Source organism: Amyelois transitella, chromosome 12, assembly GCF_032362555.1.
Source record: "Amyelois transitella isolate CPQ chromosome 12, ilAmyTran1.1, whole genome shotgun sequence".
Taxonomy (NCBI): Eukaryota; Metazoa; Arthropoda; class Insecta; order Lepidoptera; family Pyralidae; genus Amyelois; species Amyelois transitella.
Genome location: NC_083515.1, coordinates 8,563,564 through 8,587,813, shown reverse-complemented (window position 1 = coordinate 8,587,813; position 24,250 = coordinate 8,563,564). Strand labels below are relative to the sequence as shown.

General features: G+C 38.3%; 1 protein-coding gene across 1 annotated transcript; it reads left to right on the top strand.

Moving 5' to 3' along the window:
* The first annotated feature begins 8 nt into the window (after window positions 1-8).
* LOC106142030 (Fanconi anemia group I protein homolog) lies at window positions 9-22,406 on the top strand. Its single transcript, XM_060946744.1, has 25 exons — window positions 9-400; window positions 982-1,095; window positions 1,385-1,557; window positions 2,475-2,642; window positions 3,362-3,472; window positions 4,334-4,464; window positions 5,100-5,299; window positions 5,490-5,617; window positions 5,955-6,166; window positions 6,957-7,161; window positions 7,772-7,942; window positions 8,634-8,737; window positions 9,315-9,469; window positions 9,954-10,124; window positions 10,418-10,606; window positions 11,030-11,241; window positions 13,310-13,489; window positions 14,329-14,456; window positions 15,106-15,302; window positions 16,451-16,606; window positions 17,156-17,354; window positions 18,079-18,268; window positions 19,230-19,422; window positions 21,074-21,191; window positions 22,291-22,406. Exons 1-25 carry the CDS (start codon window positions 302-304, stop codon window positions 22,404-22,406), a joined length of 4,020 nt encoding a protein of 1,339 aa, XP_060802727.1. The 5' UTR covers window positions 9-301.
* Window positions 22,407-24,250: the final 1,844 nt, after the last annotated feature.

Sequence of the window (24,250 nt, the reverse complement as noted above, 5' to 3'; positions counted from 1 at the left end):
AAAAGACGTTAAGCGATTGATGTTGCCATTAAAATAAATATATTCGAATTAAAAGAGTTCTATTCATTAATTGAGTAATTCGAATTTTGTGTTATCGATAACATATTTACCGTTTTTTTACGTAGCTGGTTAACACTTTATATGTCATGCTCCTCTCTCATCGGTTAATGTCAACTGACATTTGTTATGGTTTTTGCGAGGCAAAAATTAAAAAAAGCGTAGATATCGTATTAAAAAGATTTTATGAATATAATAACTAAAACTAATTAACCTACCTCTGAATAGATTATCGTTCAAAATAATGGATATTAAGAAATTATACATTAAACTTAAAGAATTGGGGCACGCAAACAGTAAGCGTGAAGAACTGCGTGAATATTGCAAACAAAACCTGGATCAGGTGAGCAAGCAAACCAACGAATGTGAAGTAGACGTTGTTGAAGAAAATGCTACAGTGCAGTTTGTTATCGCTTCTTCTGCACTGACGCCTTGGAAGCGGCAGTAAACTTTGTTTTAAGTAATTTATTTGACGTCAACAAATGTTGTGAAACCAAAAGATTTGACAATTATTAAGCGATATGAAGTATCCTATAATAATGAATAAAGATTTTTAATTTGAATTTAATATGATCTGAAAAAAAATGATTTGAAAGCAGCTCTGTCTGTCTGTTAAGGTTTCACGCCTAACCGACTAACAAACTTCACCACTGAACCGATTTTGATGAAATTTGGAAGTTAAGTACGAAGATAGAGTTGACCCTGGGGGAACATAGGCTACATACTTACTTTATGTTTAGAAAAAAGAAACCTCGCACAAAGAAGTTGGGGACAAAAGCTAGTAGGGTATAAATAAGCTTTTTATTGTCGAAATCGGTGAAGGGAATGAAACAATTTCAATAAACTGTTATGGTGAACAAAGTCACGGGCCACAACTAGTAAAAAAAAAATTGTAGTTTTTGTTACATAATCATATGTTTACAGCTATTAACATCATTACCCAGACGCATTATAAGCAGTGATGGCTCAGTTATTTTGGATTGTTTATTCAATGGTATACCAGATAAACCAATAGCTTCTCTCAAATATAAAGTTAAGGTAAGATAACAATTATTATCATGTCTGTCGCTAAAAAACTATACTATATGGCATAGGCCTGCCTATAAGATAACTGTTTGAACACTGTCTACATGCAGTAAGTTACTGCAACTTTAATGTAGTGGTCAGACCCGGTAACAAGATAGGTGCGACACCATTTATATTGTGGGAAAAACTATCACAGTCCTGTTTCACACCATAATAAAACAGCAACATCAATTTGCACAATAAAAAAGGTGTCATAGCACTGAAATTCTGTTTAACCATATTACTTATTTTTCAATTTCAGATAGCCAATATAGTGCTAGATACTATGAGAAAAGAGGCCACTTCGCTAAGTCACTGCAGTGATGTTATAAGTCGTCTCTGTCTTGAGCTGCCAAGATTGCCAGCTGAAGACTTGGTGAGATGGTGCAATGATAGTGTCCAGTCCATTGTGGATGATGCTGATGAGAACATGATGTGAGGAATTCTTAGAAATCTATACAGGGTGTCTGGTAAATCGCGTTATGTAATGAAAGGGGGAACTCAGTATATAATTCTTCTTAAGTATCCTAGTGTTTGAATGATGAGCAACAGCTGTAGTGCCGGTAGCGAGCAGTCTTGCTGGATGGGCGTCGATGGCGCAGTGTTAAAAAATCTATAGACTTTGTTTACAATATAACAGTACTTTGTTCATGATTCCATGATGATGTCCATAAATATGAAATGTGATATACCAGACATGCTGCAGTGCCGACTCGCTTCTTCTGCATTGACAGTTTGAAGTCTGCACTAAACTTAGTTTTAAGTAGTTTATTTGACATCAACCGATGTTGTGAAACCAAAAGATATGACAATTATTAAGTGATGTTTGAAATGCCGCATAATAATGAAAAAGTTTTGAATTTGACTTTTAGACCTGTATACAACAGTAGGAAGAGATTTCATCTTTCATTTGTTATGATTACTGCTTACTTCATTTGCTTCATCCACATTCAATATAGAGAAAATCTTGTAATTACTTTCAAACCTCACTTTTCTTGACTTATCTCAAGTACTGGTTTTCAAATTGCCCTCATAAAAGTTGTATTGTCCGAGTTACAAAATCCCAGGTTTGATTCACACCTACATTTAGTTAACAGCTGTATTTACTCTTAGGATTTCACCTGCTCTTCTTGTTCTGGACAGAAGAGGCAGAGTTCAACCAGTATTACACTGATGATGGATCACAGAAAATTATTTGTGAAGTAATTTAACAAATGCTTGGAATTTTATTAGCCTTCCAGTAAGCTCAATAGTCATGCAATGCATGTGACTACACACTGAGGAAGAAGATTCGAGTTCTTCTGTTATGGTTTTTAAGAAGTCCTATGATATACATTCATAACTCTTTACAGATGGAAAGATGTTTTACCAGAGTGCCTTACAGCACTGTCCTCGGAGTCCACAGTAAAACATTGCGGCACAGAACTGTCAGTGAGCGAGTTCAAAGAGCAGTGCGTTCATGCGCTGTGCCAGTGCCGGTGGAAGGAGAAACATTTGGTGCAGCTGGCTGCTATGTTCAAGTATGTTTTTTTCAATTATTTGCTGTTTGTTTATATCTCGGACGCCGACGGTCCCTGTGGCGCAGCGGTATTACGCTTGCCTGTGACACCGGAGGTCTCGGGTTCGAATCCATGATGAGAAATGAACAGTGATCAGTTATCTGGAGTAGCGACCTACAAGTCCTACGTGACTAAATAGCAGCATCTTACCAGTAAGATAGCCAGCTAGCTACCATAAGATCCTGCTTCAAAGTGATTATATAAAATACTAACGCTCGCGACTTCGTCCTAATGGAAATCTTATAAATCCCGCGGTAACTCCGGGATAAAAATTAGCCTATATGTTATTTTGGGTCTTCAGCATCATCATCAGGTATGTAGGTAACATACCAAATTTCATCGTAATCGGTTCAGTAGTTTTTGCGTGAAAGAGTAACAAACATCCATACTGACATGCTCACAAACTTTCGCATTTATAATATTAGTAGGATGATGAATATATCAAGTCCGTGGTGAACTTTTCAGATATAGGTACATACTTTGACATTCAATTTTTTTTAAATAAAAATTCAATTCAAATCTTAAAGCCAAACAGCTGAACGTGGCCTATCAGAGTCTTTCCAAGACTTTTGGCTCTGTCTACCCCGCATGGGATATAGACGTGACGTGACCATATGTATGTATGTATGTAATAAAAAAAAATAAAAAAAAATGTAACTGATTATTTGTCAATGTTTCAGCGACATGCGCCTGGGCCGCAATGAACACAGGCAAGCGGTCAACAAGCTGTGCTCGTACATCATAGACGTGCCGCCCGACACGCTGCCGCCCCTCGTTCATCAGCTGCTCAAGTGAGTTGACAGCGTGTACAAAATCACGCAATTCAATTCAATTTTTTTTTTTAAATTTGTGGCGACATCTCTACGCCACTTGTCAAAAACATCCAATCAAACAACTACTGTCAATCATCGCGAAGAAATTGACGCGCTCAACCAATAGCAGCGAAGAATCTAAATCGCGATTTCAGAGATTTCACGGATTGAAGCTATATATACAACCTCCGACACAACATCGTCGGAGATTCAAATTCAAATCTGGTAAATCACTTTATGAAATTTCACACGCCTTTCTCCTGAGGAGGATAGGACGCATTGGATCATGGTAGATGTAATTAAATCACGTCTTTTTCCTGGGTGGGTTAAATGTGGAATTGGATCATGGTAGTTGTGTCGTGTTGTTCCCGGCACCAATAGAAAAAAGAATAGGGCCACTCCATCTCTCTTCCATGGATGTCGTAAAAGGCGACTAAGGGGTAGGCTTATAAACTTGGGATTCTTCTTTTAGGCGATGGGCTAGCAACCTGTCACTATTTGAATCTAAATTCTATCTTAAAGCCAAATAGCTGAACGTGGCCTATCAGACTTTTCAAGACTGTTGGCTCTGTCTACCCCGCAAGGGATATTGACGTGATTATATATATGTATGTATGTAGTTGTGTCACGTGATTATTACTGAGGGGACAAACTTGGTATTCTTTTTTAGGCGATGGGCTAGCAACCTGTCACTATTTGACTCTCAATTCTATCATTAAGCCAAATAGCTGAACGTGGCCATTCAGTCTTTTCAAGACTGTTGGCTCTGTCTACCCCGCAAGGGATATAGACGTGACCATATTTATGTATGTATGTATAATTTGTGCAAAATATTATCAGGCTATGCAAGGTGTATGACGTGGAAGTAGTGCTGGCCCACTTGAGCCACTATTTTGGCGTCAGACTGTACAGCAAATTGGACCCTCCGCCGCAAGATTCAGAGTCTACCACGATGGATATCGACGACATTGGTATAACAGTTTTTTAATCCTACTAATATAATAAATGCGAAAGTTTGTGAGTATGTCAGTACGGATGTTTGTTACTCTTTCATGCAAAAACTACTGAACCGATTACGATGAAATTTGGTATGTAGGTAGCTGAAGACCCAGAATAACATACCTATAGGCTACTTTTTATCTCGGAGTTCCCGCGGGATTGATAGGGTTGCCATGCGGACGAAGTCGCGTTTTTTCACAAACATACATATAATCACATCTATTCTATATCCCTTGTAGTGTAGACACAACAGTCTTGAAAAGACTGAAAGGCTATTGTTCAAATGTATGGCTTAGTGATGGAATTGAGAATTCAAATAGCGACAGGTTGCTAGCCCATCGCCTGCAAGAAGAATACCAACTTTATTAGCCTTTCCCTTACTCGCCTTTTACAACGAAATACACGTTGTAGTCCCATTCTTTAGATTCCTATTCTTTACACTTCAGTGTCAGAATCCACACGGCATCGTCTTTTTACTTGATTAATAAGTATATTTTTTTTGCAGTTCCCTACATGTTGTGTTCCTATTCTTTACACTTGTAACCGGCGCACAACTAGGTATCATTGCATCGTCTTTTTTACTTGATTAATATGTTTTCTTTTGCAGTTCCCTACAGCTCATCAGAACTGAGCTCGTGCCTGTCCACCTGCCTCTATCACATCACGCAAGGATCCACTGAACTGGAATTGATAAGAAAACATTTGAAATTATGGCCAAAGACACAGTTGTTGAGAGCACCATTCATGTTGGATATAGCATTGGCGTTGTCCGATAAAGGGACCGAGTTCAGATCTGTCTGTTTGGATGTGAGTATAGTGGTTTTTTAAAACGCCTTCAAATAAAGGTGGTTCTCAGTGTGACCTGTTTGTATGTTTCTCATTACCTCAGAAAACCCGCTTTTCAACAGGAACAAAATCAGTCCACAACTTTCCGAGATTAGCGCATACATACAGACAGATAACTTTACAATATAGTATAGTGATGACTGTGTTTTAGGTTATCAAATCGGCTATAGAGCTAAGGATTCAGGATGAGGTCCGCAGCAAAGAGTCGTCGTGGGTCCGATCCGTGGTCCCGCCGGATGTAGATGTCGCTAGTGTTCTCAAAGTGCTTACTACTGAAAGGTATAGTTACACAATTTTTAGTATATATCTTTCGTCGTTAAGAATTTTTCAAAAGTAGGTACACTCTCGTCTTCTGCCACGAAATTCGTTCAGATCAGAACATTTGGTTGTATTTTTTTTTAATACAACAGACTCGTTTAATAGAAAAAAGCACATAATTTCTTGTAGAATTACATTATTTTTGTAGACGATAGGCTAGCAATCTGTCACTATTTGAATCTCAATTCCATAATTAAGCCACGCAGCTGAACGTGGCCTTCCTTTTCAAGACTGTTGGCTCTGTCTACCCCGCAACGGGTACAGACGTGATAATATATATCTATCAATTTATTTCTAGCGCCAAGCATCGCAACCTAACAGTGATGGGTCTCATCAACCTAGCGATTGTTTTGCTGTCGGTACCTCGCACGAAGCCAATGGCGCCATCTTGCTGGTCGTACGGCAAACTGATCCTCGTGAGATTCTCCAAGGCCCAGCCCGAGACCGCCTCCCACATTCTGAGCTTGCTCGCTGACCGCTTGGCTGGTGAATGTCAGAAGCAATACGCTGGTAAATAGTTATAAAAATATCTTTAACAAAATTTCTAGTTCAAACTCAAGATCGGTTTCTCCGATTGGGAGTTACGACGCTGCAGTTAGACACGACATCAAGTACGTCAAGGGGTCAAAAAGAATATTCAAAAAGCAGGTAGGTATTTTTGGACTAAAAAAATCGTAATGCGAGAACTCGTGTATTGTTTATCAGAAATTCAAAATAACATAATATCTTTCTTGTTTTGTTTTGAGCTTACCCGCTATTAGTGTACCGTAAGAAGCCCGTGGCGACATTTTGTTAGTCGTCCGGCAAACTGATTTTGAGGGTATTTTTACTTTCCGTCTCCTGGATCAGTCATAGGCGGATCTCTGCCCCCGTGGTAGGTATGCAGTCGTTTATATCGTACGACAAAACTATCGCTGTCCCGTTTCACGTCATAATGAAAAGCGAAACAGTGATAGTAATACCTACTCTTGAAGTATTGCGTATATTCATATATTTACGCGTATTTAGGTGATGGGCTAGCAACTTGTCACTATATAAATCTCAATTCTATCATTAAGCCAAATAGCTGAACGTGGCCATTCAGTCTTTTCAGGATTGGTGGCTCTGTCTACCCCGCAAGGGATATAGACGTGACCATATGTATGTATGTATGTTACGCGTATTCTTTTGTAGGTAGCGCTGAATTAGTTTTTTGTAGATGGCGCTAAATTCGTAGTTTTTTATTTTTGTCAGTGGCGAAAATTCACCCAATGAATGCTACGTGCAAACGCTAGTTACAATACAATTTGTTATTCTCCAGATTGCCTCCACCTCCTCTGCAAGTTGACTCCGGTTTCCGTGGAGCGTTGCACGCAACTCCGCGCCATATTGGAATGCTGTCAGCCATCACAAACCGACTATAGGCCGGCCGCTGCGGTTTTGGACGCCGTACATCCCCTGATAAACTTCAGCATCAGGACCAGGGATACATTGGTCATGGTGTGCAGAAAGGGGATGTATTCCAGGTAATAACATATCTGGTATTTAATACATACATACATATGGTCACGTCTATATCCCTTGCGGGGTAGACAGAGCCAACAGTCTTGAAAAGACTGAATGGCCACATTCAGCTGTTTGGCTTAATGATAGAATTGAGATTCCAATAGTGACAGGTTGCTAGCCCATCGCCTAAAAAAGAATCCAAGTTTGTTAGCCTATCCCTTAGTCGCCTTTTACGACATCCACGGGAAAGAGATGGAGTGGTCCTATTCTTTTTTGTATTGGTGCCGGGAACCACACGGCACTGGTATTTAATCTTGTGTGTTATGTATGTGTATTTCATATTTCATTTTCATATATATATAAAGGCCTTGATTTTGAAATATAAATTAATATTCAAGGATGAATTACACAGATTGAGTTAGCCTCGAAGTAAGTTAGGGACTTGTATATCAGTGATACTAACTAACCGAAACTATATTTAATAATAAATACTTATATACTTATATTAATAAAAATCCAATTCAAAGACCGAGATTCGAACCCGAGGCCTCCGGTGTCACGGACAAGCGCACCACCGCTGCGCCACATAGGCCATCAGATATTATTATTAATTTTGCACTCTCCTTCCAGGGACCCCCTCCACCGCTGCCTGGCGCTGTCGGGTTTCCTCAGCGTGCTGAGGCACGTGCGTGTAAACAGCCCTCCGGCCTGGAGCAGCAGCCAGGGCGGCAGCGAGCAGTACAGCGCCCACTCCTACCTCACTCAGATCTGTGTGGACTTGCATGTCACGTGTCCGCCCACGTGAGTTCACTTGTACCTATACCAACTACTACTACTATACCTATACTAACTCCAGCTTCGTAGTACATGCAATATTGTAGAGAAACGTATGTGTAACTAAAATATAACTGGTAATGTTTTAACGGCCTCTGTGGCGCAGCGGTAGTACGCTTGTCTGTGACAACGGAGGTCCTGGGTTCGAATCCTGGCCAGGGCATGATGAGAAAATTACTTTTTCTGATTGGCCTGGGTCTTGGATATTTATCTATTTATAAAATATAGTATCGTTTAGTTAGTATCTCGTAACACAAGTCTCGAACTTACTTCGAGGCTAACTCAATCTGTGTAATTTGTCCCGTATATATTTATTTATTTAATATGATGTAGCTGTCTAAGCCACTCTGTTTCTCTAGTCTTCTTTATTTTCTGTCTCTTTCAGCTCCCCCTAATTCTCTTTACTGTACACACTGGTCTCTTTCTAAAATTATCTTAACTCATCATTTATAACTTTATATCATGCCTGCAGCTCTGATCGCTGAAAAATCCCACTAATTTTATTCCCGCGGGAATTTAGAGAAACAATCTCTTAGTGTACCCCTAGATCACACAAGGAGTCAATAAACATGCCAAATATGAAGTATCTATGCGTTGATATATCAGTTCTCTCAAGACCAGGATATTCGTCCGTAAAAGTCCTTTTTCCAATTTTCAGTGTATCATCGAGGGTGCGCAACGAGGCGATGTGTTTAGAAGTGATCTCGATCTTACGACGGTGCCTCGTACAAGATGCGTCTGTGAAACAACTGCTGTATTCGAGTGAGTTTATTGAAGAATACAAAATATGAACGGAAAATACCATTATTTTCCTTTACCCCGGAAATTTGGGAAATCTTCTCTTTGGGCAACCCTAGACCATACAAGAAAACTACACGTCAAATTTGAAATCTCTCGATCCAACGGTTTGTTGATAATAATTGTCAATCCAACAGTGCCCTCTTTTATGTATGCTACTAACTACAGGACCACCATTACTACCGTTCCCGCGGGAATTTCGGAAAATCCTCTTAACTCCACCGACAAGAGTTAGCTCTAAAATTTTAGAAGGAGAAGAACACCCACGCTTACATATCAACGCACAGCCCAAACCTGCGTTGAACTATCATTCAATCATTCATTTTCTTCTTTTATAAATTTAGATATTATAAATGATAAAGTTTGTCAGGATTTGTGGATATATCTTTGTTACTTTTTCAATTACATTGTTTATGATAATTTTGGTACACGGGTACATAATCTGGAATAACATACTTATTTTCATCCCGAAATTCCAACGGGAGCGAAGCCCCGAAGCGCAGCTAGTTTAAATATAATATTTGTTAATATAAATTTTCAGAAATCTACGATTGCATCAAGGACAAACCAACACTCCACGAGGCCATACTAGAGTTGTTTTACGAACAGTTCACAAAGTATCTGCCGGAAGATGGCGACACTGCCCTGAAATGGGAGAAATGCGTGCAGGTCAATGCAACATCGGCTGTGTTAGCGGTGAGTTATTTTACATATATAATAACTTAATAATAATCAATAGAATAAAGAAGAAGAAGAGAGTTATGAATGTGGATGAAGCGAAGGAAGTATGCAGAGATCGTGGCAAGTGGAAATAGGTAGTCTCTGCCTACCCCTCCGGGAAAGAGGCGTGATTTTATGTATCTATGTATGTAATAGGATAAATTCTTGTGCCATATACTTTGGTGCCGTGTGGATTCCGGCATTTTAGAATAGGACCATTCCATATGTGGCCCATGGATGTCGTACAAGGCGAATAAAGGATAGGCTTATATAGATAGGCATCACTTTATTTATTAAAAAAAAACTGCATCAAAATCCGTTGTGTAGATCTAAGCTTACATACATACAGACATAGGGAAGCGACTTTGCTTTATACTATGTAGGTAATTAATGTTATATTTCCTATTGCTGCATTATTTTAGCGTGCAATAATTTATAATTAATTCATTCACCTTTACAGGAGCCGATGGGCTATCTCTTGTATGTGATAGCAGAATTTGTGCAGCCCGTGGAAGAAGAGTTGGAGGACATACTGGGCAGTCAGAACGAGGAACAGAACGCGGTGTTCATTAAGACGAAGCTCATAAACTTGCTGGACAAACAGGAGATGTTCACAACTGGTATAGATATGGTAAGAAAAATTACCGTGTTGTTCCATGAACTTTAGAATGGGACAATTCCATATCTTTTCCATGGATGTCGTTAATGGCGACTAAGGGATAGGCTTATAAACTTGAGATTCTTCTTGTAGGCGATGTGCCAGCAAAATTTTACTATTTGATTCTCGATTCTATCTTTAAGTCTATATAGCTGAGAGTGGCCTTTCAATCTTTGTGAAACAGTTGACTCTGTCTACCACGTCAGGGTTAAAGTCGTGATTATATCTTTGTATGGTATGTAGGTAAAAAAAAAAACGTTTTTCAGGAGGACCTAGGACTCTCAGACATTACACCAGAGTCGAAGGCCAAGAGTCTGAAAGTCCAACAAATACTGCAGTGTTACGAGGCCATCATAGCCCACAGGATCATGCAGTGGAACGTCAACAGTACGGACGAGGCGAACAGGGTCTACAGTCTTTATAAATCGCACAGTCAGCTGATGGAACACGCGAAGGTAACAACTTTTTATTTATTTGACGGCCTCTGTGGCGCAGTGGTAGTACGCTTGTGTGTGTCACCGGAGGTCCCGGGTTCGAATCCTGGCCAGGGCATGAGAACTTTTTCTGATTGGCCTTGGTCTTGGATGTTTATCTAAGTTTATTATTATTTATTATAAAACATAGAACCTATCGTTGAGTTAGTATCTCGTAATACAAGTCTCGAACTTACTTCGAGGCTAACTCTAACTGTGTAATTTGTCCCGTATATATTTATTTGTTTATTTAAGTATTGTCAACATTTTTTTTCCTTTCCCCTCAATGAAATAACTTAAGGAATAATTACATAATTGTGACGTTAGGACCTAGTGACCAAACAAAGAATTATGAGGTAAGAATTAGAGGTTAGAATAAGTCGGAACATATTAAATTATTTGCAGACCGCACCGAAGTCCGCCAAAAAGGGCAACAAGCACAACGAGACAAAGGAGACGCAAAAATCGCAGAAGAGTCAGAAATCGCAGAAGGAGAAGAAGGGGAAGACTCCAGCCAAGTTCTCCAACTTGGTGAAAGACAGGGCGGGGCCATTCAAACCGCTGCCTTGTGTATGGAATCTTGCGATGTGTCATCGAGTCATACAATTATTGTATGGGTAAGTAGGATATAAACATTTTCGGTACGTAAAATTCTTGTAAGAATGATTGAGTGTGTACATTCAGTCAGAAAAGTATCGGGAATGGATTATTTATTTATGGTTCCAAATTCAAATTTTTGTTTTTTTTGTTGTTGTTAGATTGGCACAACTGTTTTCCATTTTGGCGCGGAGTTTGAGTTGCATCTGTTGTTTACATTAAATACAGTGCTATTTTTAGTTATATCATATCTAGTGTGTATTGCTAATTTCATAATGGATAAAAACATCGAACAAAGAGTTTGTCTTAAATTTTGCATTGCCAATGGAATATCGTGTTCGGAGTCACTGAAAATGTTACAGAAGGCTTACGGTGAATCGACTTTATCAAAAACTCGTGCTTATGAGTGGTACAAAGCGTTCAAAAGCGGTCGAGATGTGATGGAAGATTTGCCTCGCTCTGGTAGGCCATCAACGTCTGCAACTGAAGTTAACATCGCAAAAGTGAAGGAAATAGTGACTGAAAATCCTCATTCAACTTTGAGAGAGATAGCCACCGAACTTTCTGTATCTCACGAGTCGATCCGTACCATTTTAACTAATAATTTGGGTATGAAACATGTTGCCGCTCGGCTAGTCCCAAAAGACCTGAATTTTTTTCAAAAACTCAATCGCATGAGAGTCGCTGAGGACATGCTAGAACGAGTCAATTCCGACCCAACATTCATGAAACGCATTGTTACTGGTGACGAGACGTGGGTTTACGAGTTTGACATGCAAACTAGTCAACAAGCTTCGGAGTGGCGCCTTCCAACTGAACCGAAACCGAAAAAACCACGCCAAAGTCGTTCGAAAGTCAAAGTCATGTTGACTGTTTTCTTTGACTATCGCGGTGTTGTGCACTCGGAATTCTTGCCGGAAGGTCAAACGGTAAATAAGGAATATTATTTGAGTGTTATGCGGCGTTTAAGAGAGCAAATCCGACGAAAAAGGCCAGATTTGTGGAAAGAAAATTCTTGGATTTTGCACCATGATAATGCACCTTCGCACAAGGCCATCATTGTGAACGAATTTTTAACCAAACACTCAACAAATACCATCGAGCAACCACCATATTCACCAGATATGGCTCCAGCCGACTTTTTTCTTTTTCCTAAACTCAAATTACCACTTCGTGGCACCCGTTTTCAATCGGTAGAAGACATAAAAGAGAATTCGCGGCGAGAACTGACCTCAATTCCGGAAACAGCGTTTAAAAAATGTTTTGATGATTGGATTATTCGTTGGCGTAAGTGTATCGTTTCTAAAGGAGCATATTTTGAAGGTGATAAAATAAATTTGGATGAATAACAAACAGTTTGTGTATTATTGATCTTTTCCTGCTACTTTCTTGACAGAGTAGTATGTTTATGAGTCACTGTCTATTTATCAGAAGGGTTAAGGCTCCAGTAAAACGACTTAGATGCAGTTCACGAATGTCCGATTATATTGTTCGATAATTGACACAGAAATACGGTTACACAAAACTTTAGATTAAATGAAATAATGTGTGGTCCACTAGTGCGACTGACATGGAACACTAACAATGTATGTGTGTACCCCTACATTCTTGTTATATTAAAATTATTATAATGGGCGTCGGTGGTCGAATTGGTAATGTGTCCGGTTAATGAGCGGTGCGCGAAAAGACACATGTTCGAATACCACCTCGGCCATGTAGGTACCAATGATTATTTCCGAAGTTATCTACATTAGTTTGAAAATTGTATTATACCTGTGGTTTCTGAAGTAGGTATTCTCTCTTTAGAATAGGACTACTCCATATCATTCTCATATCGTAATGGCGACTAATGGAAAGGCTTATAAACATCGGATTTTTCTTGTAGGCTACCTGACACTATTAGGAACTTAATTCCATATTAAGCCATATAGCTGATATTATATGTGTATATGGATTTCCAGTCATTATTTGAATCTCAATTCTATCATTAAGCCTATCAGCTGAACGTGGCCTTTCAATACTGCTGGCTCTATCTACCCCGCAAGGGAAATAGACGTGATTTTATGAATGAACATGGATTTCCAACAGCGACGACGTCTCATGGTCGTCCCCCCAACAAAGAGACTACATCCGCAGCCGACGGGACTTCCACCAGTGGGCTCTGAAGTCAATTCTGTCTACTATATCTTCGGAAGACCTGGAGAAACGCGATCTGTTGGCCCACGGGGTCGGCATAGCTACAATCATGTACAGCAAGTGTGTTACTAGGTGAGTGTAAATAGAGATCAACTGAGTGACCGTTCGAGGTGTAGCGGGTGCAATGATTCGTGCTCGACCGCCACAAAGGGGATTTCTACCGCCAGGCTAGATCTTTATGCCTGAGTCCGATCGATCGTCCGACAGACGTTTGGAGGTTGAATTTATGCTCCAATCTGTAAAATCTTTGCTTGCGCGATTTAGCATACGTGCTGTGATTGGCTGAGTGTTTTTTGTTAGTGAAGTCGCCACGAAGGCATTTGGTACAGTGTGCGTTTAGAGAGGCGGCACAGATATATCCTGTGCCGAATGTACATTATATAGACTTAAGAAGTATTTATGTTTTAATGGCGGACTATAAATACTCGTATAAATAAGACTTATTGTAAATCTTATTAAATTAAAATAATTATATAGAAGTTATATGGAAATCTGTGGTTCTCTTTCTATTAGCATAACAAATGTTATGTATCATTACGTATTATGGCATAATGATTTTTAAGCACAACGTTCCCTCGGCATAATTATTTAAATCATCACTAACCTAATCTGAAAGTGAATTATGCCATATTTACATGTATGCCAAAATTCAACTATGCCTTAGACTCATTATGCCAAAAGCGTTATGCTCAAGGACATTAGGACCAAATAATTTATGGGGAAAAAGTGGCTCCTGTATTGCCATTGGATTTTTTCACAGTTGCTTACAAGTTTGAAGTCTGCTGCATGTAAGTAGGCTCTATACGACTAAAAATATCCTTAGAAGATATATACAACGTAACTTTTGTATAGTAATTAATTAATTAACTTTTTCCATTCAATAAAGGTTTTTTATTTTTATTTTCATACAGATATCAAGATATGTGCACGTTCGACGAACAGACAGCGCTGGAATGCCTAGACTTGTTCAGAGCCTGTCTAAACATGTTACTGTCGCCTAATTATTCCTTGAAATTGGAAAGTTTCCTGCCTGCTATCAGTAAGTGTGCATTTCAAGCCAACGGTCTTGAAAAGACTGAAAGGCCACGTTCAGCTATTTGGCTTAATGATAGAATTGAGATTCAAATAGTGGCAGGTTGCTAGCCTGTCGCCTAAAAAAGAATCCCAAGTTTGTAAGCCTATCCCTTAGTCGCCTTTTACGACATCCATGGGAAAGGGATGGAGTGGTCCTATTCTTCTTTTTATTGGTGCCGGGAACCACACGGCACGTAATATATTTTATCTAAATCCAATAACTGTTTTACAATTTGTTATATTTCTTTTTATGTGCATTAAATAGTTTACAAATAACGTCTAACAAGGAAAAGGCTTACAAAACTTGAAATTCTATTATCGTATATCAATTTCTCATTAACCATGTACCGAATACCAGAGTATTCGAGTCTTTTTAAGATTTCGACTCTGTGTGCCCTGTAAGGGACATAGTCATAAAAATATGCATTAATTTATTTATTTTAATTCCAAAATTAGGATACAAGTTTCTGTTTTAAATTTACTAGTAGTTAATATAAAATAAAAGACAATCCACTAACTCAATTGAATCAGGTTATATAGTCATCTAACTCAAATTCTGGCACGCTCTGCAAAACCTAAAGAAATATTCTCACGTTTAAATATATTTTTTTTAGTTGGAATGCAAGAAGCGTCTCCCGCATCCTGCGTCGCTGCGATACTGGAGAAAATACACGAAGCTCTCACTCTAGCCTCCGAGGAGAGTGCGGGGGAGGAGAACGATTCGGGGCTGAAGAAGACTGTCGCTGCTTTATCGCAGCTCGCCGAGCTGTGCTTGTCTATACCGGGGCTATACTCCAGCGAAATGAGCAGTGTGGGTTTAACACATACATATATATATATGTATATATAATATATATGTGTATATATTTTGTCATGATCCATGTAGTTCCCGGCACTAATGAAAAAGAATAGGACCACTCCATCTCGTTCCCATGGATATCGTAAAAGGCTACTAAGGGATAGGCTTATAAACTTGGGATTCTTCTTTTAGGCGATGGGCTAGCAACCTGTCACTATTTGAATCTCAATTCCGTCATAAAGCCAAACAGCTGAACGTGGCCTATCAGTATTTTCAAGACTGTTGGCTCCGTCTACCACGCAAGGGATATAGACGTGATTATATGTATGTATGTATCTATGTGGGTAAGGTTCCTCTGCGAAGGTTGCAGAGGTCAGTTAATTTTGTGTAAAAACCTGATTGAGCCGATCCAGAATCAAATAGGGACCTCGGACTCCTCTCAAGAAAGTTGAGGACGCAATCGGGACTATCGTCATGATGGTCAAAATCACACACTCCTTCCTTTCATCATCATCATCAACTTGCCAAGCTATGTATGTCGATACCGGGGCTATACTCCAGCGAAATGAGCAGTGTGAGTACACACTCTCATAATAACTTATCATCACGTTTTTCTACTGAAGGTACAGATTGCCACATTCATCAATATTTTCAAGCAGTTTATTCGGCTTACTCTTGAATTATCTTGTTTTAAAGTGATATGAAATGAGCTGTTTTTTGTTGACAGCAGGGCTCTGTTCCAGCGAAATGAGTAGTGAATAATAGACACATAATGGGTAATCACTTTGATATGGATTAGGTTCCTCTACGAAGGTTGCGGAGGTCAGACGGGAGTCGCTTCGTGTTAAAATCTGACCATACTACGACGTTATATGATAATTCATCCACATTTATAACACTTCGCCCGACCCGCCCCGGCTTCGCACGGGTGCAAAATTCGGAAAAAATTATACATAAAAACCTTTCTCTTGAATCACTCTACCTGTTACAAAAAACCGCATCAAAATCCGTTGCGTAATTTTAAAGATTTAAGCATACAGACAAACAGACTAAAATAGCGACTTTGTTTTATACTATGTAGTGAAGCTTGTCGGTTCAAGGTAGTTGTGAAATAAATTACTTCATTACCAATTTATGCGAACTAAAAAATTTTTTTACAGGCCATAATAAAACTAGAGCAGTACATCCGAACTAGCAAAGTCGACTGTTTGTCTATGGTGCCCTCGCTGCTGACGGCCAGCTATCGAGAGCATCAGGAGGCGACATTCCTGGACGAGCTGCTGAGCAAGCTGTCTGCCAGTCTTGGAAGGATTGATGTGAGTGTTGGCTAGAATTATATCAAACTAAAACCCACATTTCTCATAGACTCACATTTATCATAAACTATGGTATAACTGTGGGAGTGAAAGTTGGGTATGGCAAAAGAAGCACGAAAGCAGAATAAATGCAGTGGAAATGAGAGCGTTGAGGAGTATGTTGGGTGTGAAATTGAGTGACCGGATAAGGAACAGCGTGATAAGGGAATGTTGTGATGTGAAAGAAGATGTAGTTACAGGAATAGAAAAGGGTATGTTGAGATGGTTCGGTCATGTGGAGAGGATGAATGAAAACAGGTTGACTAAGCAGATATACATGGAGAGTGTGGTGGGAAAGGTCGGAGTTGGAAGACCTAAACGAACGTATCTTGATCAAATTAAGGACGTCCTGGTAAAGGGTCAGGTCAAAAGCACCCGAAACCGCCGAGCTTGCATGAAGAGAGTTATGAATGTGGATGAAGCGAAGGAAGTATGCAGAGATCGAGTATGAGATAGATTGTGGGCTCTGTCTACCTCGTTAGAGATAAAGACGTGATATACTGGCATCAGGAAGAAGACACGTCAGCCGGCGATGAGGAGTCCCAGCAGTTCCCGAGCATCGACTCCCGCGCCGGCCACGCGGTGCTGAGTCACGTGTGCACTCACTTGGCCGCCCGCCTGCGGTGTGTCGAGCATTTGATATCGCGCGCCAGGGATCTCACTGCGGCTGTGGCGAACGCGCAGCATAACCAGCAGAGGATAGATCGAGGTATGGTTGCGGTATGCGCACATACATAATCACAAATAATTTGAGTTTTTTTTTTTATAAATAGAGCGTTTTAAAGAAATAGAGCGTAAAAATTATGAATGAAAATCACGTCTCTCCCGCTGTCACAGCTGAAGTGCTGGGTCTGGAGACTTGAAATATGCTATGGAGGTTTCATTATGTAGTCCAGGGGTGCATTATAAGAGGATTTCCCTAAATTCCCACGGGAACGGAAATTAACGGGATTTTGGTTTTACGCGTATGGAGCCGTTGGCGTCCTGTAGTGAGAAATAATTCAAATTTTTATTTGCATAATATGAGTATGAAAAGTAATTTATATACATACATACATATAGTCACGTCTATATCCCTTGCGAGGTAGACAGAGCCAAAAGTCTTCAAAAGACTGATAGGCCACGTTCAGCTTTTTAGCTTCATGATAGAATTAAGATTCAAATAGTGACAGGTTGCTAGCCCATTGCCTAAAAAAGAATCCCAAGTTTGTAAGCCTTTTACGGCATTCATGGGAAAGACAAGGAGTGGTCCTATAATTTTTTTTTGTTGGTACCCGGAACCACACGTCACTATTAATATGAATTTGAAATCAATTTGTATGTAATTATTAATTACACACAAATTGATTGAAACAAATAATTACTAATTATCAAGATTTTTTGTGTCACGATTTTATTATACATTTTTTTATATTATACATACATTGTTCCAGAATTGAAAGAATTATACAAAAGTATAGTGATCCAGCTGTGTCAGTTAACGAATTGGATTTCATCCGCGTGCAAACTCCGTTGCAACATCGGCAGCGGCACTGAGAAAGTGGTCGGCACTGTCGTCAAACTGTACAACGTGCTGGGTGCGCTGGCCAAGTGTATCACAGTGGAGATTGCTGTGTTGGCTAGGTGAGAAACACTGAGAAACTGCATTTATATCACGTTATTATTTCTTAGTGGGTAGACAGTAACGACGGTGTCGTAGACTCAGCACACGTTGGACTGGATGGATGAGTGGTGGAATTGTGATTCTATTAGTATACTATAGGTTTGGATTAGAGATATACAAATTAAGCAGAGTAGTGGTTTAAATTAAATAACGGAGCAATCGGAAAATTAAAGATATTTTATTTTAAGTTATTTTAATATCAGATGAGAGGCAGAGACACGAAATGAATGTTAAAACAAAATCTATCAAAAACTGGAATCAATTCAAAGATGAAATTAGAAGAAAAAAATCTCTTTTGACTCGAAGAGGTTTGTCTCTCCAACAGATTAAAATAGTGACAAGTTGCCATCGCCTAAAGGAATCCCAAGTTTATTAGATTTTCCCTTGATTGGACTTTTACCTAAGGGAAACAGCTGGCTCACACTATACTTTTCTTCGCTACTTATATTTATTATATAGTAACACAAGTCTCGAAATTACTTCGAGGCTTATAAAACTAATATATATTTATTTAGGTATTAATTAAAATAATACGAAACAAAACGGTGTATGATATCTTGGACAAAACTTTATACAAAAATACTATATAACTTTATAAAAAAACTATTTACATTTAAATCAGCATTTTCTACTATATTTGTATATCAATGTTTACAATTTAAAATAGCTTGTAATGAGGAGCTCAGAAAAATGAATTGCTTGAACTCCTACGACCCTGCTCTAAAATCTGTAATTTGTCCCGTATATACATTCATAAAATCACGCCTCTTTATATATATATTTATTTATAAAATTTTCCATCATATTCAATTACAGGTATACCTGTCTCAGTCTGAAATCGTATAGATAACAGTAAAATGTGATTATAACATATATTATTTACCATGTTCTGCTAAAAATAACTGTATTCAATTTTTGCAGATTCGAACGCCTTCTGAAACTGAGCGGCAAGAAGTTGTCGACGATAACGGACAACCTGATCACGTATTTGGAGGCGTCGCAGCAGCAGCAGTCCGCCAGCAAAGTGCTGAGGGACACCAAGCTCGTGCCGCGGCTGGTGTTGCAGTGCGAGCAGTTCAGCAAGCATGTCATACTGTTGGCGAACAAGGGGAAGGTATATATATATATATTTTATATATATATTTCTGATTTTTCTTTATTATTGTAACAGTTTTGTTAAATGCTCGTAGATTTTGTGATAAAGAGTAAGTATTGATTTTATGCATACATACATACATATAATCACGTCTATATCCCTTGCGGGGTAGACAGAGCCAACAGTCCTGAGCGGACTGATAGGCCACGTTCAGCTATTTGGCTTTAAGATAGAATTGAGATTCGAATAGTGACAGGTTGCTAGCTCATCGCCTAAAAAAAGAATCTCAAGTTTGTAAGCCCCTTAGTCGCCTTTTACGACATCCACGGGAAAGAGATGGAGTGGTCCTATTCTTTTTTGTATTGGTGCCGGGAACCACACGGCATATTGCTGAGGGACACTAAGCTCGTGCCGCGGCTGGTGTTGCAGTGCGAGCAGTTTAGCAAGCATGTCATACTGTTGGCGAACAAGGGGAAGGTATATATATATATAAAACTCTTTATATATAAAAAAAAAGCAAACTAATACCGCCGAGCTTGCATGAAGAGAGTTATGAATGTGGATGAAGCGAAGGAAATATGCAGAGATCGTGGCAAGTGGAAAGAGGTAGTCTCTACCTACCCCTCCGGGAAAGAGGCGTGATGTTATGTAGGTATGTATGTAATTAATAACAGTTTTGATAAATGCTCGTCGATTTTGTGATAAAGAGTAAGTACTGATTTTATGAATTCATGTTAATCTTTTGTAATTGATAAAAAATCCGGGTATTACTTAGTGATTAAAGCGAAAGAATGTTTGTACAAATACTTTATTAGTGAATAAATTATTAATATCCTACTTATATTATAAATGGGAAAGTTTGTCGTGTGGTTCCCGGCACCATTACAAAAAAGAATAAGACCACTCCATCTCTTTCCCATGGATGTCGTAAAAGGCGACTAAGGGATACAGGCTTACAAACTTGGGATTTTTTTAGGCGATGGGCTAGCAACCTGTCACTATTTGAATCTCAATTCTATCATTAAGCCAAATAGCTGAACGTGGCCATTCAGTCTTTTCAAGACTGTTGGCTCTGTCTACTCCGCAAGGGATATAGACGTGACCATATGTATGTATGTATATATGGGAAGGTATATATTTTTTTTCTGATATTTCTTTATAAATAAATAACAGTTTTGATAATGCTCGTCGATTTTGTGATACCTAAAGAGCAATTTATTGATTTTATGAATTAATGTAAATCTTTTGTACATAATTGATAAAAAATCCGGTATTACTTAGTGATTAAAACGAAAGAATGTCTGGACAAATACTTTACTAGTGAATAAATTATTAATATCCTACTAATATTATAAATAATATTTGTTACTCTTTTACGCAAAAACTACTGAACCGATTACGATGAAATTTCGTATGTAGTAGGTAGCTGAAGACCCAGAATAACATATAGGCTAATTTTTATCCCGGAGTTTCCGCGGGATTGATAGGGTTTCCATGCGGACGAAGTCGCGGGCGGCCTCTAGTATAATATAAAATTCTCTGTCAGACCCAATGTTTGACTGGTAAATAATGCTTCTAGCATTAAGTCCGCCAATTGTGCTATACATGTGTATTTTGTATAATACAATAAACTTTAAATAAATAAATAAATGACCTGATTGTGTTACAGCTAAATTACCAGCAGTACTTATCCCTGGGCACGGCTCGGGACTTCAGGATAAAGGCTCCGGTGTTACAGGAGGCTCTCAACGCTCGCGAGAACAGAGTGGACGAAACTTCTGACAATGGTGAGGTTTATAACTCAGTTAACTGTTTCGGGTCTGCTGGAAGAGATTTATTTAGAAATAAGCAGAATCTATATAATGTTTATCATTCCTATATGTTTTTGTGTACATGAATTGGTAAATACATAAATAAATTAGTAATGTCAGCATTAATGCATGAATGATATGGTCAAGTTATAACACGCTGTTCTTTATCCTGTCATTCATCTCATTCAATTTTACATCGATCATACTCATGTACACCGTGTTTTATTTGCAAACAATAATCCATGAATAGGTTGAACAGCCAAGGTGATGCAATACATTCTTTTCTTATACCATTACTATTACCCAACAGAAACTTTGACAATTGACGAATTAATTACTAAATCTAATATTGTATCTTATTTTCTTGTACGATTTTGCTTTTTCTTTCAATTAAATTCGACATATATAAAATTACTAGCGACCCGCCCCGTCTTCTCACGGGTGCAAAATTCGGAAAATATTATACATAAAAACCTTCCTCTTGAATCACTCTACCTGTTACAAAAAACCGCATCAAAATCCGTTGCGTAATTTTAAAGATTTAAGTATACAGACAAACAGACTAAAATAGCGACTTTGTTTTATACTATGTAGTGATTTCATACATTCTAAAATTTCATGTGCCCAACGTTAAAATTGACGAAATTTCATACAAATTTACATCCATACGTCATTACATAGTTGTCATTTTACGTCAATTACATAGCTGTCATTTGCTTTTTTTTTCCAAGTCTGATTCTTTTTTGTTATACCACGTTTTATAGTGACTGACGTTTCATGTCAAGTCACACGGGAACGCTGTCGAACGGGATAAAAAGTATCCTATGTCCGTCTCCTGGCTCTAAGCTACCTCCCTACCATTTTTCAGCCAAATCTGTTCTGCCGTTCTTGAGTTATAAGTGGTGTAACTAACACGACTTCCTTTTTTTCATATATATATATATATATATATATATATATATATATATATATATAGAATAGATTGTAAGAAAGAAGGTAACTAATAACTAAATTCTGCAAAAAAAGTTTCTTTTTTGAAGTCGGTTAATAAGAAATTGTGCTCTTTTATCTTCAGAAGAACAAGTGAACATCAACGACGCCGAGACAGAAATCCTAGAGCGCGGGAGTGCCTCCGAAGTGAGCGATGAAGAAGAGGAAGATAAGAGAAAGAAACGGCGCCGTGTATCGTAATGATTAAGTTTACTGTTATATTAATAAAAATGTATCATAAATTCATAACAGTTTTTGGTTTTTATATTTTAAGAATAAAATATACCCACCTGTTTTCAGTTTAGTTTAAAAGCGGGATGATTTTGTTCCAGTACTTTCATTGACACTAACGAAATCGCCTCAGCTTTGTCACCATGGGGCATGGGGCGACCGATTATACTAAAATCACTGAATGTATCCATTGTGAGTAGTATTTTGTTTCTGGTTGTACAACCAGGACCTTATGAATCGCTAGTTATTAGTGATTTCGTCATTGAGGCACTCGCTACGATATCCATTCAGATAACAAATTAGGATTACTTCTTTATATTAATGTAACTTTTACATACCTACCAAATTGTCGTGTAATCGTTAGAATTGATAATACCTAGTTCGGTTTACCGTAAAAGTTTCCTCGAAGTATAATAAACAAATTAATAACATTCGTTGTAATATTGTGTGCAAATGGAATGTATTTTTTTCTGGGAATGGAAATATTAAATAGACCAGTGCTGTGGCACGCTTCGTCGTATACTGAGTAATATTATTTCTAGGAAAGTTACTCGTGATATTGTTTAGTAGAACTATCTGTGGAAACTTATTTACTAATCATAACTTTTGCTGATCAGAAAAAAGTAGCTTCTTCCACATAAATATCGGCCCCGTATGTTTTTATATAACATAATATAACATTATAAACAAAAAAAATGTACTTATCGTAAAAGTACGAACTAGCAACGCCGGCTTCAAACCAAAATTCCAGTGTTTGATAAACTATATACAACTATATCTATATCCCTTGCGGGGTAGACAGAGCCGACAGTCATCAAAAAACTGAAAGGCCACGTTAAGCTGTTTGGCTTTATGATAGAATCCCAAGTATATAAGCCTAGTCGTCTTTTACGATATTTGAAATGTAAGTGGTCAGGTACGTTTAGTTTTGAAAATCTGTAAAAAATATCATAATATTTTCCGAAGCTTCCTTCATGAATAAAATTTTGTAATTAATAAAAGACGCATCTAATATTCTTTGAATCTATTTGGCGTGCACACAAATCTGTCTTGATTATTTCTATTAATATCAACGAACCCGATTTCTCGGTAGGGTGGGACCTATCCAGAGTTGGCAAAGTACGTGGAATACAGGTGAACGTGGCCATTCACTCTTTTCGAGACTGTTGACTGTGCCTATCCCGCAAGGGATATAGACGTGACTACATGTATGTATGTCACGTATATATATATATATATATGTGTGTGTGTCTAGAATGACTTCGTCTACTGTCAAGGACCAAATTCAGTCTCCTTAGGCTCTATAATAAGGCTCTAGTACTCGTACTCTACTACCCTAAAATACCCAGATTCTAAAATAAACGTACCTACCTACTTATTTGAAAAAGTTTACGAGGTGTGCGGAATGTCAGCAGTTACCTCGAATCGTACCTTCCACGAACAGGTGCCATTCAAATTTGATGTTACGAGTAACATGGATTATTGCAAAACTACCTATATTATAATTTCGGGAAGGTTATCTGATTTGGAAGCCGATTAGTAATTAGTATTAATTAACGTTTTCCCCGTAATTTGTAATGATAGCAGGTAGCAGGCAGCAGGCAGCAATGTTTCACATAAGATCTATCTAGGATCATGGTGCTTTTTGACCATGATCCTAGATTGAATAAATCCAATTTTTGCACGAACCAACTTATCCGTTCTGACCTCCGCAACTTTTACAACGGAACTTAAACCATATTGATTAATTGAATCTGAATCATCAATCTGCACCAAATGAATGTCATTATTCTCTTAGTCGCCTTTTACAACAT